The following is a 20,000-nucleotide window of genomic DNA, read 5'->3' as shown; positions in this document are numbered from 1 at the left end:
GACTCCGGATGAACCTAAGAACCTTGTTCCAGCAGAGGGACCGTTTTCCAGTGCCTCCGTATGGAGCCTGGAGGCCAACCGTTCTGCCGAATGAGTCTCTCCCTATACTTAGCTGGGAAACTCAGGGACCCTTGGTTAACTTAGGTGTCTCACCGGAGCTTCCTGTAGAAAACTAGGGCAGTTGTCAATGTTAGGGTCTCCGATGATGTAGCCTTGCGTCACTGGAGTTCGATATGGTTATTCCAGAAGCGTAACCAAAAATATTTGAACCGAGGACTTTTAGAAGTCTTTGTTGCCAATATATATATATATATATATATATATATATATATATATATATATATATTATCAACTAAAAAAATACCCTTCGGTTTACATATATGAAAATATATTATTCCGAGGTAGAGCGAATTAGATATTGAAGGACATTTCTAGCTCGAATAATATATAATATATATATATATATATATATATATATATATATATATAGAATATATATATATATATATATATATATATTATATATATATATATGTGTGTATATATATATATATAATATATATATATATATATATGTATATATATATATATATATATATATATAGATATATGTGTGGTGTATATATATATTATATATATATATATCTATATATATATATATATATATATATATATATATATATATATATATACATTTATATATAATATATATATATATATATATATATAGATATACGTATATATATATATATATATATATATATATATATATATATATATATATATATATATTATTCGAGCTACAGATGACCTTTGATATCTAATTCGCTCTACCTCGGAATTAATATATTTTCATATATGTAAACTGAAGAGGAATTTATTTTTAGTTGATAATAATTTCGTCTTCTCGTGGGTTCGAATCAGCGCCCAGCGGGCAGAGAACTTGTTAGCCGAATCGATAAAGTCACTGAAGTCCTGATTTCTCCTCTGTGTGCTGGGCGCTGGTTCGAACCCACGAGATTACGAAATTATTATCAACTAAAAAAAAAAAATTCCCCTTCGGTTAACATATATGAAAATATATCAATTTCGAGGTAGAGCGAATTAGATATTAAAGGACATTTGTAGCTCGAATAATTTATATGAATCGCGGTAATGTGATAATTATTCATATATATGTATGAATACAAATACCCTCTTATCAGCAAATATCTTTCTCTATGTTATCAACAGTTAGAAGAAGGAAGCATAAATATCCAGAAGTGTGAGATCAATCTCGATTCGTGTAAATCAAGCAACCTTCAAGGTTTTGGATCCTGAAAGCCAACACAGAGAATCCGGTTATAAAGACACAATTTAGGATGATGTGGGTTTTTCGAAGGATACGATTAACCTTAGATAAGTATGTATTTCGGCGCCCCTTAAATCCGGGCTGCTATTCGTCCCATGAAAGAAATTCAAGGTTTTATGTACGAAATGACACACCTCTGTCAACGCTGCGATATACGACTCAGAACGAACCCATCACGTGAGCAGAGTTAGTTACAATGATTTGTGAACATGGAACAAAAGAGACGTGCTCTCCATCTTAAATGGAGAGAGAGAGAGAGAGAGAGAGAGAGAGAGAGAGAGAGAGAGAGAGAGAGAGAGATATTGGATGATGTGGCATGTTACTTTCCATCTATAGAGAGAGAGAGAGAATGATCTTATGGGAAGAATTAAGCAAAATATTTAATCAAAATATCTCCAACAGTGCCATTGATGTTTTACAGATATCAAATCAGGGTATTAAAAATGTTTTTCCAAGTTTAAGTAAAATGAATCCAATCTTTGGAGATTGTTTAAGAAGGGCCACAAATGCTACTTTCCATAATAATCTCTCTCTCTCTCTCTCTCTCTCTCTTTAAAATGGTCGTCCGTGACCGAAGTTATATCCTAAGAGAAATTTTTTAAGAAATGTTTTTAATTTTTTCATATCTAATATTGTTAAACAATTGTGAATGTGTGTGCTCATGCATAAGTGAACCTGTGTACATTACTCTTTAAATACACATATATATATGAATTAACAAGAGAGAGAGAGAGAGAGAGAGAGAAGAGAGAGAGAGAGAGAGAGAGATTGCTAAATTGTTCAATTACCTCGCCTCATTTTTGAAATCTAAACTGCACTTCCTTTAACGATAAAAAATAAAAGAATGATTCACATCCGCCAGCTGCTTCTCAGTTTCTTTAAGTAAGCGTCTCTCTTCTTGTAGTTCCTCTTATACATTTTATTTTCTGAGATCCACCATATTTTCAAAGACTCTTCTTTAAGAGGACGAACATTGAGGAAATAATATTTTACTCAAAATCTCGCAAAAAAAATATAAAAAAAATACTAATGCATAAAACTCACGGATCTGCAAGAGTCAAGAAGAACTCATAACGTTCACGACATGAAGCTGTTTATAACTTCATGGTGCTTGATAATGAAAGTGATATGCTTTTGTGAATCATAAGAAAAAAAGGGGGACATAATTTCGCGATCTTCCGCATGATATGTGCACAGTTTATCCCCTTGCAAAAACTTCCTTCTTTTTTCTTTGCCTTCCTTAATCTCCAACGAATTATTCTTCATCTCATAATAAGAATACAAATGAGGATAAACAAGGTCAACAAGCAACCAAGATCTTTCATACGAGATGATGACGTTGTACAAAGCTGTAAAGACCGTTTCGGGCTAATGGGGCTATAAAATTGGAAGACCGCTACGCAAAAACCAGGCGTTTATGGAAGTCCTTTTCGCTGACAACAATGAGGTTGGGAAAGACGCTCCGCGGTTCGTTGAAGCAGTCATTTGTTCTCGTTGGGTTCAGTGGGGGACTTTTCGATTTTTTTTTTCTTTTTATTTCTGTCCATCTTCCTGACTGCTGGTATATGTTACAGATCCCTTCATGTTTAAGAGTCAATCTGACTTTTGACTGTTACTCGTCCTCGTTCTCTCTCTCTCTCTCTCTCTCTCTCTCTCTCTCTCTCATCATATATATATATATATATATATATATATATATATATATATATATATATATATATATATATATATATATACACACACACACACACACACACACGCACACACGACACACACACACACATATATATATATATATATATATATATATATATATATATATATATATATATATATATATATATATATCTAATAAAAGGAGCCCATAAAAAACACCAAAATGTAGAGAGAAAAGTACTATATTTCAGAGACTGCTGTCTCTCTCTTCAGGTATATGAATGAGAAAAGTTTACAGAAAAGGTGGTATTTATACCAAGAGATTCGTCCACAAGTAAGCCAATTTAGGTCACCCACTGATAATCTTCCTTTAATCTTCTTAAGCGTTGGTTTGAATGAACACTGCGTCGACGATGTCCGATGTCCAATTCCCTTTTGAGATGTTCACATACCTGCTTCTCTTTTTATTTAAGGCCGATTCCATCATTTGACTCTTGTACCGGCAGTTGCTGCTATAAATTACACGTGACATATTCCAGTTTATTCTATGGTTATGGTTCATTTATATGATTTGGAAAATAGCCGAGATTCTGTTGTCCATACCTAACTGACCGTTTGTGTTGTATTAATCTCTGGGGAAGTGATTTACCTGTAAATCCGATGTAAGATTGGTCACAGTCCTGGCATGGCGGGATCTCATATACCCCAGAGTCTTTGGGCGATGTCTTTTGTTGGACGTTAATCGGGATTTGGCTAAGGTATTTGGGTAGTGGTAAATGCAAAGGGTTGGATTTTCCCAAGGCGGTGTGAGTTACTCTCTCTTAATCGTCTCCAGGTGGGGAATTTTTATTTTATTGTTGGGTGTGTCTCTGGTCTTGTCTTTAGGGGGTCGGTAGAAAATTACGTTTGCTTTTTGAATGCTTTCTCAATTATATGGTCAGGATACTTTAAAGATGAAAGTTGCTTGCGAATTAGTTCAAATTCTTTTTCCAGGAAATCTGGGGAACAAATTCGTAAGGCTCTTAAGAATAGGTTGCTAGCTAGACCTATCTTGATAGTATTGTCATGATAGCTAAAGTAGTGAATATATGAAAGTGAGAACGTTGGTTTTCTGTATATGGTAAATTTGTATTCTGTCGTGTCTCTGATTATTAAAACATCAAGAAAAGGAATTTTGTTGTCTGTTTCCCATTCAACTTTAAATTTGATGCTGGGCACTAATGCGTTTAATTTTGAGAGGAATTCATTAAAATTACCCCACTTATTATCCCAAAATGTTAGTATGTCATCCACGTATCTCATCCACAGCATGTTTTTGGGTTTTATTGCATTTATTACTGTAGTTTCAAAGTATTCCATGTACAGATTGGCTAAAATAGGACTTAAACGCATTAGTGCCCAGCATCAAATTTAAAGTTGAATGGGAAACAGACAACAAAATTCCTTTTCTTGATGTTTTAATAATCAGAGACACGACAGAATACAAATTTACCATATACAGAAAACCAACGTTCTCACTTTCATATATTCACTACTTTAGCTATCATGACAATACTATCAAGATAGGTCTAGCTAGCAACCTATTCTTAAGAGCCTTACGAATTTGTTCCCCAGATTTCCTGGAAAAAGAATTTGAACTAATTCGCAAGCAACTTTCATCTTTAAAGTATCCTGACCATATAATTGAGAAAGCAATTCAAAAAGCAAACGTAATTTTCTACCGACCCCCTAAAGACAAGACCAGAGACACACCCAACAATAAAATAAAAATTCCCCACCTGGAGACGATTAAGAGAGTAACTCACACCCTTGGGAAATCCAACCCTTTTGCATTTACCTACCCAAATACCTTAGCCAAATCCCTGATTAACGTCCAACAAAAGACATCGCCCAAAGACTCTGGGGTATATGAGATCCCATGCCAGGACTGTGACCAATCTTACATCGGATTTACAGGTAAATCACTTCCCCAGAGATTAATACAACACAAACGGTCAGTTAGGTATGGACAACAGAACTCGGCTATTTTCAATCATATAAATGAACATAACCATAGAATAAACTGGAATATGTCACGTGTAATTTATAGCAGCAACTGCCGGTACAAGAGTCAAATGATGGAATCGGCCTTAATAAAAGAGAAGCAGGTAATGAACATCTCAAAAGGGAATTGGACATCGGACATCGTCGACGCAGTGTTCATTCAACCAACGCTTAAGAAGATTAAAGGAAGATTATCAGCGGGGTGACCTAAATTGGCTTACTTGTGGACGAATCTCTTGGTATAAATACCACCTTTTCTGTAAACTTTTCTCATTCATATACCTGAAGAGAGAGACAGCAGTCTCTGAAATATAGTACTTTTCTCTCTACATTTTGGTGTTTTTATGGGCTCCTTTTATTAGATGGAATTCGGTTGTTACAGAACACTTTTACCAGTCATATATATATATATATATATATATATATATATATATATATATATATATATATATATATATATGTATGTATGTATGTATATACACTACAGCGTGTGTGTGTGTGTGTGGGTATGTGTGTTACATTTGCGAGTACTCGTACGTATGATTCGTGTTTTGGTTTATGAAGTGTTTAGTTTGTGTGTACAGACGTAAATATTCTTTTAATCCACAAACTCAGAGTGAGAGGGGGAGGTAAATTCTCCCAACAAAATATAACATTTTCGAACAGAATTTTAGATTTTGAGTGAATCAAGCGTTCGGCCGGAACTCCCTCCCCATATTACAACCGCCTGGATATCCTTCTTCCCCTCATCCTGAGAGACCTTGATAAGAATACACAAAGGGAGCATTATGTCGATGTACTTTTGCGTTTGGTCACGTCAATCACGGTGCTTAATATTCTCAAAAAATTTTCAGTCTCAAGAACACTAAAGGATAAACGTGCATGTCATTATTCTCATTGGTAGAGGGTGATGCGCTCTAAATAGCGCGTTTTTTTTCCTTGCGGTATCTAGAAGCAATCACATCAAGTGCTTGGATATTTGATTGCGTTATGTTTCTGTGTTATATGACAAGTATAATCTTTCAGTTCCAAGGGATCTAATTTTGCTGTTTGAGTAAATGGGGATAATAATCCCCATCTTTTGTTGGAAATTTTGAGTAGTTACCAGAAATCAATATAATTTTGCATCCGTTTATGAGCAAAATTCCATACGGATTTGAGACAATTCAAAACAAACTACTTCCATAGATCTCTCTCTCTCTCTCTCTCTCTCTCTCTCTCTCTCTCTCTCTCTCTCTCTCTCTCTATATATATATATATATATATATATATATATATATATATATATATATATATATATAATATATATATATATACATATATATATACGTATATACACCGAAATGACATTTGAAGATAACGTACCTCATCTTCTGTTCTTTAACAGAAAAGGCATCGAATTCTTGATTAGATTAAATATATCCCCTAACTGTTTTCATTCCCATTTAAATATTTTATGAAAGTATCCTTTTTTCGTTTTCTGAAATTATTATCATGAAACGTCACTGAAGTAAGGAATTTTTTAGGAAGTAAGGATTTCATTCTGACTTATTATTGTTTGTAAAAAGGTATCATTTCGATTTTCGATTCCAGCTTAGGTGATACTTTTCCCTCTGTAAATTCTAAAGAAAATTTTGAAGAAAATATACATAAAACTCTTTTGCTGCTTATGTTTTAATATTGGATAAAAACTGGAACAAAAGGAACTCTACCAACACTAATTCCTGGTTGTTATTAAGTAAGAATGAAACTGAAACTGTTGAAGAACGGAAAAAAAACAGACCCACACGGGAAAGGTTGAATGAGAAATGTCTGATCTTAATATAAGTAATAGACCGATGTCGCAGCTGGAAGATCTTAAGATTGAAAGGAAACAAAATGTGAGAGATTATCAAAACTTTTCAGGAGAAGGAAATTGCAGTTGGCAGCATTATCTAGTCCTTGGTTTGTTTCACAAACTAGACACTTAAAAGTTAGACTTTCGGCATTAATACTGCATTATATAATCGTTTCAAGTGGAACGCTCAGTAATCTATCAACCATCTATACTTTAATAGATGAACTCCTCTTGTTACATTCACTTTCCTTAGAACTACAGGAAGGAGTTAAAATTACAAACATGCACCCCTTTCTATTCTATTCATTGGTCTGTCTCCATGTTGAGACGAAATATGAAATACATAGCAAAATTATTTTCTAAAAGGATGTAATTTTAATTGTAACTCAACAAGCAAAACACACACACACACACACACACAACAAAAGTTACACCGTAAGGTAACTGCAAGCAGAATTGGTTCAAAAACTTAGTTTGATATTTTGTTCGACGAGATTTCGATTGAGGTGAGAATGACAATTTTTTTAATCCTCAATAAATAACCCGGCATAAAGTATAGCTTTCTTGGAATCCTTTGCCTTCAAGGTAACGCTACTTATAAACAATGCAATAAAACGTGTTATCTCATAATCTCATCACAATGATGAGTATAATCTAAAAAACATTTGAGCGGATGTACACCACTTTTTTTTCTTTTAGCATAATGTATTCCACCATCTCTTCCTGAATTTTGCTGCGTAATCAAAATGACTGGAGATTGTTGTTTTTTTTTTATATATGTTTCTTGTTTAGAAGTCATGAATTTTTTGTTTTGTTTTGTGTTAACAGTAAAATCTCATATGGATGCTAAGAGGAAGAAAGTATTCTAGGCGTCAAGAAAAACAGTATGTAGTTACTAAATAGCTTTCATACAGTATATACAGTTACCTTGTTCTTATAAAATCATATAAAAACATGTATATACTGATGACATTAGTTTGTTGAATATTTCTTGGCTTAATTTTCGGATAAAACACTCGATGGGGGTCGGGAAGGATAAATATTTTGGTCCATCACACTACTTTTTTATTCATTGTTCAGAAAAATAAGGGGTTCCCTTCATAGCTAAAAAGAGAGAGAGAGAGAGAGAGAGAGAGAGAGAGAGAGAGAGAGAGAGAGAGAGAGAAACATGTATACATCCGTAAATTTGCCTAATCTTTACATACAATGCAATAAACAAGCAGTTCCTAAATTTAATCTGGGAAGCACGTCCCATGAGAGCTATTCGGAGATTTCTAAAAGGTTGTGATGTACTCAGTATTAAATAATATCTATTTCATTGGATGTCACTCACATCTAGCAAATTATCAAATATATCTCATGTTTCGTAAATGTTAAAAAACAGTTGGTTAAGAAAGTTTTATTTTTAACTTCCAAAGAGGCAAATTACCATCGCACGAGTAAACAATAAGTGGTGAAAGACTGGTTCTATCATACAACTTCCCTTGCAGTTGTATGGCTAGTTCAAGGCGTATATTAGCGCTCTTACATATTACTACTTTATGTTTGCTTTACGCATACTATACTTGTTAACTTCTAGAAACTGTCAGTTGCTTATGCACGTTTATATGTTAAATTATATATGTTAAAACAATCATATATACGTTTTCTGCATAATTCATAGCCAGTCATATAAATCTGGCGTGGACTTAAGCATATTTATCTTAAAATCTAGTTGTGTATTAACAGGCATTCTCACAATGCTTGTCCCTGAAGCACAATTTATTAGTTTATAGTTGACAAAAAGCACCGTGAACTGCAGCATACGAAGGAATTCTCCTCATTTACTACTGTTCACATACATATATGTTTATGACTTTTTAGTCACAACAGCCACGTAAGTTCATCTCTTAAAAAAAGAAAAAAGTTATACCAACCAGTGTCGCCTCGTGGAGTGACTGGCGGCAATAACTAGTCAGGCAGTTCTAATTTATGGTCATGAAGTGCATACCAACAATAGTTTTTTTCAGGCAATTGACAAGTAACTCTAATGGACAACGTATGTTTCTCTGTTATGCTCAAAACTTCCATCGTCATGTTAAGCAGAGCGTTTTAGTCTTTAAGATCTGGAATGGCCTGTGCATTGCGCGTTGCATGTTTGTTAAATGCACTAATCCATGTCTACAAGCAAAGGAAGTGGAGACAGGCTATTAGTCTCGCGTAACAAGACACTCGATAGTCAATGCGTGAATTTCAAGGCTGGAAGGACATCTTGTCGGTCTCTAATTCGAGCTGGGCCCATGAACAAAATGAAAACTCATTGTTAAATTGACATAATTGAAACAAAGTAATAGAGAAATGCTGCATGATGCTGTGTAACCTGCCTATGACAATAACAGTGAAGAGATTTCCCAGATATCATGAAAGTGTGTGTTAATTAAGGAATGGCATAAATCATTCTAGATCAGGATAGTTTCAGAGGATAAATTCACCCTCAAATGTAACAATGAAACTCAGGTGGACCAATGAAAGGTATAAATATTGTTCTGTAAGTTACTAGAAACAACAGCTGATGATGAAGCGTTTGGAGCCGCGTACACATTTTTTGTTGAACGTACTCTTCGTCACATTCATCTTTCACCTCCTCATTTAAGGATGAATCCTATACTGAGAAACTCCATAACTTTCCGCTTCACATAGGATCATCAGCACCGTGTTGAAATCTCACACACACTTGCTGAAGCCCTTTACATCTCAGAACTATTTCTCTCTAGATATAAAGATCCTTCCTTTCCAATCCTCGTTCCACATCACCTATCCAGCATTTTCTGTTCTTCATCTCTTCTTTCCCGCCATTTCCGAGTAATCTACTATTTCCATTTATATATCCTCTATACTCTACACATGACCAAGCCATCTAAAACCTTATTCATGTTTTCGACTACATTAACCGTTTCACCACAACTTTATAACTAAAACTGATAAATCATTTAATATTTATACTACACATATACTTTGTAATCAAATCATCTCACTATGTTCAATCATTTATTTCTAATTCATTTAGGTCAGTATCGACGGTTCCAGTATCTTTAAACGTACCAAATTTGGCAGCCTACTATCTTTCTTGCTTCACATTTTTTGATCATCATTTGTTACATTTGACCATATACCTACTCACACACAAAAGACCTCCGCCCCTGCAAAATTTCGTATTCACAAGTATTGCTCCACTTTTATTTTATCTATTTATTTATTTATATAATTTGCCATTAATTCTTCTAAGATTCACAAGAGAGTCGAATTAAATCCAAACATTCAATAAGTTGGTTTGCATGAAATAGGAAACCTGTCCATATGATTCTTTCATAATCATAGCCATTCAAACAGTAAATTAAGCAGAAAGGCAAAAATGGAGACCAGTGGACCATAGCCTCGCGTTGCACTGCCAATATTACACGAGAAAAAATTTACCGAAATTACAACTTTAGTCAACCTCCTAGGTAGAATTTCTAGAATTGGTTTTAACCTGTAATACCATATAGATTACTTCTTCGTTACAAGTTTCAAATCCATCAATTATGCGAGTACTTTATATGGAATACAGCTGCAAATACAATACAACATCAGCTACTTCAGATGCATATAGAAATGCTCGTCAGCAGAACGTCGACTTCCATACACTTATTTCTGTCACATACTCTTCCTGAGTATTGAGTCCTCTTCATTTAAAATTTTGTTCACATTATTAGCGTATACAGAGTATATATATTCTATATGTATACATACACACACATATTATGTGTATAATAATACATAAGTATGTATACATGTTTTTATATTAATGTATATATTATTAATAAATATATATATATACATATATGTATGTATACATATGTATTATATATACTGTATATATATATATATATATATATATATATATATACATATATTCACCTGGATCCATTTTATACACCATATATACATATATATGTATGATATATATATACATACTAATATATATGTGTTTATCGTGTATGTATGTATGTATGTATGTATATTAATATATATATATAAAATATATATATATATATATATATATAATAACATATATATAATATATTATTAATAAAATTATATATATAATTATATTATATATATGTATATAATTATTAAATATATATATAATATATATAATATAATAATCATATATCATATATATATATATATATATATATATATGTATATATATATATATATATCCATATATATATATATATATATATATATATATATATTGAGCGTGTAAGTGTGAATGATTATGAACTCAACCACATTTCTTTAAGTCTTTTTATGCGGTTGTTTCCGAAAGCATCATACATTCAGACAGTTTACGAATGTTTTTTTTTTTTTTTTTTTTTTGTTTTGTATTTCTTTCTTTATAGAAGAACTTGAAATACTATTATGCTTCACTACGTCTCCTACCATTTATCAAGGCCAGAAAAGAAAAAAGAGTGAAAAACCTGACATTAGTGGACCTTCACAAATGAGAGGATCCGCAAAGCTGCTGTATATAAGGCCTGGCGTTCAAGAAATGAAGTACAATCTGAACTCAAGAGGTTCACCGATTACACCATGGTGAGGAAAATATATTTTTTACTTCTTTCTCAGACTGGTAGTCTGCCAGATTCAGTAGTATTTTCTTGATTAAACAGTACTGAAACTAAAACAAAATATTGATGTATTAGTTGTAGAAGATTATACAACAAACTTCATAAACCTTTTTATTCAAATTTATTGAATAAATAACAATTTCTCCAAGTGCAAGGTTTATCTTGGTACCCTTACTAATGACAGCTTACGCAACTCTATAAAAAACTGAATTTCTGCGAAAAAAATTTCAAAAGGTATTTTTAAAAGTCAAAGCTAAGTTTTATAGTGGATTTACTTTCCTTTTCCAGAATTTACTCCTCGTCTGCATTGGGGCTGTCCTCTTGGCTGTCTGCCAGGCAGGGGGAGGAGGTGGTGGATTCGGTGGCGGACATGGAGGGTTTGGTGGTGGACCCTTCGGAGGTCACGGGGGAGGATTTGGAGGAGGATCCTTTGGAAGAAGTTCCTCCGGAGGATACGGCTCTAGAGGTTTCTCCAGTGGTAGTCACGGAAGTTCCTTCGGAGGTCATGGAGGAGGATTTGGAGGAGGGTCCTTCGGGGGAGGATTTGGGGGAAGGTCCTTTGGAGGAGGTTCCTCAGGAGGTTATGGCTCAAGAGGTGGATTCTCTAGTGGAGGGCAATTTGGAGGAGGCTTCTCCGGCGGTCATGGAGGCGCATCCTTTGGAGGGAGGAGCTCATTCTCCAGGGGCGGTGGATATGGAAAATAGAGAGTTCACTGAAAAGCTGATAATAAACAGAAAATAATTTCTCAAGATTATTTTACATAAGACTTGTCATGGATTTTATAATCGAAAATTCATACGCAATAATAAAATATTTAAGAATATTTAAGTTTTTTATATCACCTCTCAGTATCAAGTTCAATTAAACTAAAAATAAGATCTTTTTCTTTCCTTTAACATCCCCTCCACGATGTGCATATCATGCAATAGTTATCTATCTTTGTTTCTTTCACGATAACACCTTTGAAGATCATGTTATCCATTCTGATAACATCTTTTCATTCCACAAAACTCATTTGCTGTAAAAGCTACCGGGTCCCACTTTCCTTTTTATAAATACATTCAATATCCCTTGTAGTCTAATCCCCAACTCTTTTCCTTGAATTTCATTAAACATATCCATTAGTCATTAACCTGATATAGTTAAAAAAGATACCTTCCTTTTCGAGCGTGACAAATAAAGGGGCTCTCTTGCATTTTAAATAATATTTTTATCGATTCGTTCCGTAATGTATTCTTCTTTAATTATTTCTCTTAATCTTATTTAACGGGCGTTTCAAACACAATGTTCCCTGTGCAACATTGAATTTTATTTCATTAATACTATTTAATATATATATATAAATATATATATATATATAATATTTATTTTATATATTATATATATATATATTATATTAATATATATTATTATATTTATACATGCATACATACATACGTTTACATAGATATACATATGCGGCTGACCATCCAAAGAAGTTTGAAGCATCATGAATCCGCATTTTAAACATATTTGTAATTAGGGAAGTTTCCTAATATAAACAGAATACGAGATTAACAGTTCCTGGAATCTGAGCAATAGTAAAAGTGGTGAAAGTGATCATTCAACTACTGGTAATGGGTACTATGAAATCACTTGGGTATGACTCTTCAGATACATAATGAGAGATTTCCCGCGGTACTGGATTGATGCAAATTTTCTGTATATATAAATTTGACATTTTGATTTCAACGGATAATAAAGCTTTTTACCGAAATAGTGCCTATTTTATCCACAAAGTTCATAGCTTTCCCAGAAAGTTCTTATTCCTACCAAAAATTCTTAGTTTCCTGATAAAGTTCTTATTTTTTACTTTTACTACTACAGCCCTTTACCTAAAATATCAACACCTGATACTTTCCAAAACTTTTAATCACCCTTTTATACATTCTTAAGAGTCAGTCCCACTAGCATTTTCCAATTTACACCAACCCATTCATCTCCTGCACTATTCAGAACTGACCTTCTGTTATCCTTTACATACAAAAAGTCTTAACAATTTTCGCTTGCCCAACAATTCCAAAACACTATTCCTGCAGTTTTTTTTTATCATACAATCAGTTTAATCCAGCTCTTGCTAACCATTTTATTTACCATTCTGCCACAAACTGCTTTTATACCCTCTTCCAATAGGTTCCCTCTTTTGTCTCTGAAAACCAACTTTTGTGTTTTACGCTAGTCATTTTCCTTCTTTATATTTCCAGTTACAATTTATTTTCTTACTTATCTTTCTCGTTAATTCGTTGTCTTGGACCCATTGGTTGTATTTACCTCGATAGCTGCATTTCGAATCTTCCCTCTACAGCTAAATTGTGAATAGATTTTCATTTTCATTTCAGCCATTCAATGGTTTTAAAGCTTTCCAACCATTATTCTTACCAATTGATAACTAAGCCATAAATTTTCTGTCACTTTTCCAGCATATGAATCACATACCATAATCGAGGTTCTCTGTTTTTCAAATCATGTCAGGTACAGATTTAGACTCACATAGGCAATATATTCCACGTTCCTCTCTATCCTTAGACAACGTATAATTAATATCACAGCTTCATCGTCTTCCATACCCAAGCAAATATAACCAATTGAAAGTGGTGCTAAAATTCAAAACGACTGTTTGTGCTTATATCAATACTGGCAATGCCCTCGGTTCCGCTGGTAAAAAACTGTTATAAACATCGATGAATTACAGTATCATCCCATGGTTATGGTATTACTTTAGAAAGTGACTGACAGAGAGTAAAATGTAGTGCTTAATAAACTGAACCTTAAGTCGTGTACGAAAGCCTGACCCTAAATGAGATTAATCAGCTTTTGTTTATAGGGGGTTGGTTAGAAAGGATTATGAACTTGATAAGTCTTAATTATATCAATGAATGGCCGCAGAGAAAAAAAAAAGTATGATAATGTCCCTTAAGGAACAGCAAATCCAAAGTATTGTTTTTGACCACTTTTGACGACTCTTCATAGACAGATGATTGTGCCACAATATGTTAAAATTAACTCTCAATATATAAATGTTTTAGAAAGGATTTTTTGTACTGGGAAGTATGTGTATCAGAAAAACCACGAAGGATGTTCAATTAGATAATTGCAACCCCTGAATTATCCTTTACTTTTCAGTTACGCAAACCTTTTTCGTGTAAGCTGGTATCTACTTGTATCACAATTTATCACATTTTACTTTCACTCAAAAACACAATGCATATTTTAGCTCTATTGAAGAAAGGAAGTTTTAACATTTTTTCCCCATTTCCCAAATTCTACATCTATTAACAATATTCTCCTTCTAATATTTCACAAAATTCTTTCATTCTCTTATCTCAATCTGTGAATCATTAATTCATTTTTCCATATTCTGATATTTTTACTCTAAAATTCATGTAGTTCTGAACTACCTTCATTCTTTCACCATCCAGTTCAACATTTATACATTCATCTTCCTGATTTACGTACGCCTTCATAGCTTTCCCTTCAGTAATGTTAACTCTTCACCTCTACTTCCAAATGTATCCAACATTTTTCCCCATTTTCTGAGTCATCTCTCCGATATGGTCAGTTAACCACGACTGTGTACTACAGTCAAATTATAACATCACTTTAAATTGTGACTCTTTATCCTGGCTTTTGTCCTTCTATCCATACAAAGTACAGAACAGCAATATAGTAAAACAAACTTTTAGTTGGATTCACTTCTACGCCAAAACCTCGTAATAATATATAATATTATTATATATATATATATATATATATAGTATATATTATATATATATATTATATATATAATATATATATAGATATATATATATATATATAGGTTATGTATGTATATTCGTTTGTGAGTGTGTATACATGCAAATAAGTACTTCAGATATATTCTGCTTGACTACATATCGTTCCACTGTCAAGGCCGGAAAAAAGTGAAAAAGCTGTCATTAACGACCTTCACAAATGAGAGAATCCGTGGATTTCTTGTATATAAAGCCCGACTATCGGGAATAGAAATACAGTCTGGACTTATGAGAGCCGCCGAACACACCATGGTAAGGCAAATACTTTTTTGTTCCTTAACTTTCTCTAAGACTGGTTTTCTCTTACATTTCATAGTATTTACTTATTATAAAAAAAAATTACGCAGTTATGAAAGAAATTACAGCATAAATTTCGTAATATTAATTATTAAATAAGTAAACGCTTTTTTTTAAATAACCATTGTGTTTTCTGCTGTTGTTGAGAGAGTGAATTTTCAATGAAAGTAAGGACATTTACGCAAAAAGTAATTCATGTTAAATAACTCCTTAATTCCCTTAGAAGCAAAACTATTTTTTTTTATATTCCAGAAATTACTCTTCGTCTGCATTGGGGCTGTCCTCTTGGCTGTCTGCCAGGCAGGGGGAGGAGGGGGTGGATTCGGTGGCGGACATGGAGGGTTTGGTGGTGGATCCTTCGGAGGTCACGGGGGAGGATTCGGGGGAGGGTTCTTTGGAAGAAGTTCCTCCGGAGGATACGGCTCTAGAGGTTTCTCCAGCGGTGGTCACGGAGGTTCCTTCGGAGGTCATGGAGGATCCTTTGGAGATGGATCCTTTGGAGGAGGGTCGTTCGGAGGAGGATTTGGAGGAAGGTCCTTTGGAGGAGGTTCATCTGGAGGATACGGCTCTAGAGGTCTCTCCAGTGGTAGTCACGGAAGTTCCTTCGGAGGTCATGGAGGAGGATTTGGTGGAGGGTCCCTCGGAGGAGGATTTGGAGGAAGGTCCTTTGGCGGGCAATTTGGAGGAGGCTTCTCCGGCGGTCATGGAGGCGGATCCTTTGGAGGGAGGAGCTCATTCTCCAGGGGCGGTGGATATGGAAAATAGAGTTCACTGAAAAGCTGATAATAAACAAAAAGTAATTTCTCAAGATTATTTTACATAAGACTTGTCATGGATTTTATAATCGAAATTCATACGAAATAATAAAATATTTAAGAATATTTAGGTTTTTTATATCACCTCTCAGTATCAAGTTCAATTAAACTATAATTCAGATCTTTGTCTTTCCTTTAACATCCGCTCCACGATGTGCATATCATGCAATAGTTATCTATCTTTGTTTCTTTCATGATAACACATTTGAAGATCATGTTATCTATTCTGATAACATCTTTTCATTCCACAAGACTCAGTTGCTGTAAAAGCTACCGGGTCCCACTTTCCTTTTAATAACCACATTCAATATCCCTTGCAGTCTAATTCCTAACTCTTACCTTGAATTTCATTATAATCTTCCATTAGTCATTTACTTGATATAGTTAAAAAAGATACCTTCCTTTTCGAGCATGACCAATAAATGTGGCTCTCTTGCATTTTGAATAATATGTTTATCGTTCGTTCCGTAATGTATTCTTCTTTAATTATTTCTCTTAATCTTATTTAAGGGGCGTTTCAATCACAATGTTCCCTGTGCAACATTAAATTTTATTTCATTTAATATATATATATATATATATATATATATATATATATATATATATATATATATACATATACGTATATTATATATATATATATATATATATATATATATATATATATATATATATACACATACATACGTTTACATAGATATACATATGCGGCTGACCATCCAAAGAAGTTTGAAGCATCATGAATCAGCATTTTAAACATATTCGTAATTAGGGAAGTTCCTAATATAAACAGAATACGAGATTAACAGTTCCTGGAATCTGAGAAATAGTAAAAGTGGTGAAAGTGATCATTCAACTACTGGTAATGGGTACTATGAAATCACTTGGGTATGACTCTTCAGATACATAATGAGAGATTTCTCGCGGTTCTGGATTGATGCAAATTCTTTCTATATATATAAATTTGACATTTTGATTTCAACGGACAATAAAGCTTTTTACCAAAATAGTGCCTATTTTATCCAAAAAGGTCCTAGTTTTCCCAGAAAGTTCTTATTCCTACCAAAAAGTCTTAGTTTCCTGACAAAGTTCTTATTTTTACTTTTACTACAACAGCCCTTTACCTATAATGTCAACACCTGATACTTTCCAAACTTTTAATCATCCTTTTATTCATTCTTAAGAGTCAGTCCCACTAGCATTCTCCAATTTACACCAACCCATTCATCTCCTGCCCTATTCAGAACTGACCTTCTGTTATCCTTTACACACAAAAATTCTTAATTTTCGCTTGCCCAACAATCACAAAACACTATTCCTCCAGTTTTTTTTATCATACAATCAGTTTAATCCAGCTCTTGCTAACCATCTTATTTACCATTCTGCCACAGACTGCTTTTATTCCCTCTTCCAACAGGTTCCCTCTTTTGACTCTGTAAACCAACTTTTGTGTTTCACGCTAGTCATTTTCCTTCTTTATATTTCCAGTTGCAATTTATTTTCTTACTTATCTTTCTCGGTAATTCGTTGTCATGGACCCATTTATTGTACTTACCTCCATAGCCGCATTTCGAATCTTCCCTCTACAGCTAAATTGTGAATCGATTTTCATTTTCATTTCAGCCATTCAATGGTTTTAAAGCTTTCCAACCATTATTCTTACCAACTGATAACTAAGCCATATATTTCAGTCACTTTTCCAGCATACGAATCACATACCATAATCGAGGTTCTCTGTTTTTCAAATCATGTCAGGTACAGATTTAGACTCACATAGGCAATATATTGCACGTTCCTCTCTATCCTTAGACAACGTATAATTAATATCACAGCTTCATCGTCTTCCATACCCAAGCAAAAATAACCAATTTGAAAGTGGTGCTAAAATTCAAAACGACTGTTTGTGCTTATATCAATACTGGCAATGCCCTCGGTTCCGCTGGTAAAAAACTGTTATAAACATCGATGAATTACAGTATCATCCCATGGTTATGGTATTACTTTAGAAAGTGACTGACAGAGAGTAAAATGTAGTGCTTAATAAACTGAACCTTAAGTCGCGTACGAAAGCCTGACCCTAAATGAGATTAGTCAGCTTTTGTTTATAGGGGGTTGGTTAGAAAGGTTTATGAGCTTGATAAGTCTTAATTTTATCAATAAGTGGCCGCAGAGCAAAATAAAGGACCCAAGTTACATACTTTCCGTCTCGTAATCGAGATATCCTAGATTCTAATGGTTGTATGTATCCTAGTTGGAAGTATGATAATGTCTAAGGTGCATCAAAATATGTTTGACACTTTACGACTCTTCATAGACAGATGATTGTGCCACAATATGTTAAAATTAACTCTCAATATATAAATGTTTTAGAAAGGATTTTTTTTCCTGGGAAGTATGTGTATCAGAAAAACCACGAAGGATGTGCAATTAGATATTTGCAACCCCTGAATTATCCGGTACTTTTCAGTTACGCAAACCTTTTTCGTGTAAGCTGGTATCTACTTGTATCACAAATTATCACATTTTACTTTCACTCAAAAACACAATGCATATTTTAGCTCTATTAAAGAGAGGAAGTTTTAAAATTTTTTTCCCCATTTCCCAAATTCTACATCTATTAACAATATTCTCCTCCTAATATTTTACAAAATTCTTTCATTCTCTGATCTAAATCTGTGAATCATTAATTCATTTTTCCATATTCTGATACTTTTACTCTAAAGTTCATGTAGTTCTGAACTGCCTTCATTATTTCATCATCCAATTCAACATGTATACATTTATCTTCCTGATTTACGTACGCCTTCATAGCTTTCCCTTCAGTAATGTTAACTCTTCACCTCTACTTCCAAATGTATCCAACATTTTTCCCCATTTTCTGAGTAATCTCTCCGATATGGTCAGTTAACCACGACTGTGTACTACAGTCAAATTATATCATCCCTTTAAATTGTGACTCTTTATCCTGGCTTTTGTCCCTCTATCCATACAAAGTACAGAACAGCAACATAGTAAAACAAACTTTTAGTTGGATTCACTTTTACGCCAAAACCTCGTAATACACACACACACACACACACACACACACATATATATATATATATATATATATATATATATATATATATATATATATATATATATATATATATATATTTATGAATAATGGATGGACAAAAAGAATAATAGAGGGGGGCCCTAGAGATTACAAACGAAGCAGGGGATGGAAGAGAAGGCGGTGGATTGAAGAGCTAAAAAATTTGCAGGTCTAGAATGGCATAGAAAGCCTACTATATATATATATTCGTTTGTGAGTGTGTATACATGCAAGTAAGTACTTCAGATATATTCTGCTTGACTACATATCCTTCCACTGTCAAGGCCTGAAAAAAAGTGAAAAAGCTGTCATTAATGACCTTCACAAATGAGAGAATCCGTGGATTTCTTGTATATAAAGCCTGACTATCGGGAATAGAAGTACAGTCTGGACTTATGAGAGCCACCGATCACACCATGGT

General features: G+C 33.6%; 2 protein-coding genes across 2 annotated transcripts in view; one reads left to right on the top strand and one right to left on the bottom strand.

The window, feature by feature from the left end:
• The window catches only part of LOC135218221 (uncharacterized), a 43,740-nt gene extending 31,829 nt beyond the window's left edge, over nucleotides 1-11,911 (bottom strand). Inside the window, exons 1-2 of the mRNA XM_064254373.1 lie at nucleotides 11,835-11,911; nucleotides 2,396-2,399 (exon numbers count right to left, since the gene is read on the bottom strand). Coding sequence (XP_064110443.1) covers nucleotides 2,396-2,399; nucleotides 11,835-11,911 — 81 coding nt within the window. The remainder of the gene's footprint in view (nucleotides 1-2,395; nucleotides 2,400-11,834) is intronic.
• Nucleotides 11,910-16,487, top strand: LOC135218220 (uncharacterized). Its single transcript, XM_064254372.1, has 2 exons — nucleotides 11,910-12,227; nucleotides 15,920-16,487. The coding sequence occupies exons 1-2, from the start codon at nucleotides 11,910-11,912 to the stop codon at nucleotides 16,430-16,432; spliced, it is 831 nt and encodes a 276-aa protein (XP_064110442.1). The 3' UTR covers nucleotides 16,433-16,487.
• Nucleotides 16,488-20,000: the final 3,513 nt, after the last annotated feature.

The sequence above is a fragment of the Macrobrachium nipponense genome, chromosome 9 (genome assembly GCF_015104395.2).
Source record: "Macrobrachium nipponense isolate FS-2020 chromosome 9, ASM1510439v2, whole genome shotgun sequence".
Classification (NCBI taxonomy): domain Eukaryota; kingdom Metazoa; phylum Arthropoda; class Malacostraca; order Decapoda; family Palaemonidae; genus Macrobrachium; species Macrobrachium nipponense.
The sequence above is the reverse complement of the archived record's forward strand: the minus strand, read 5'-3'. Positions and strand labels throughout refer to the sequence as shown.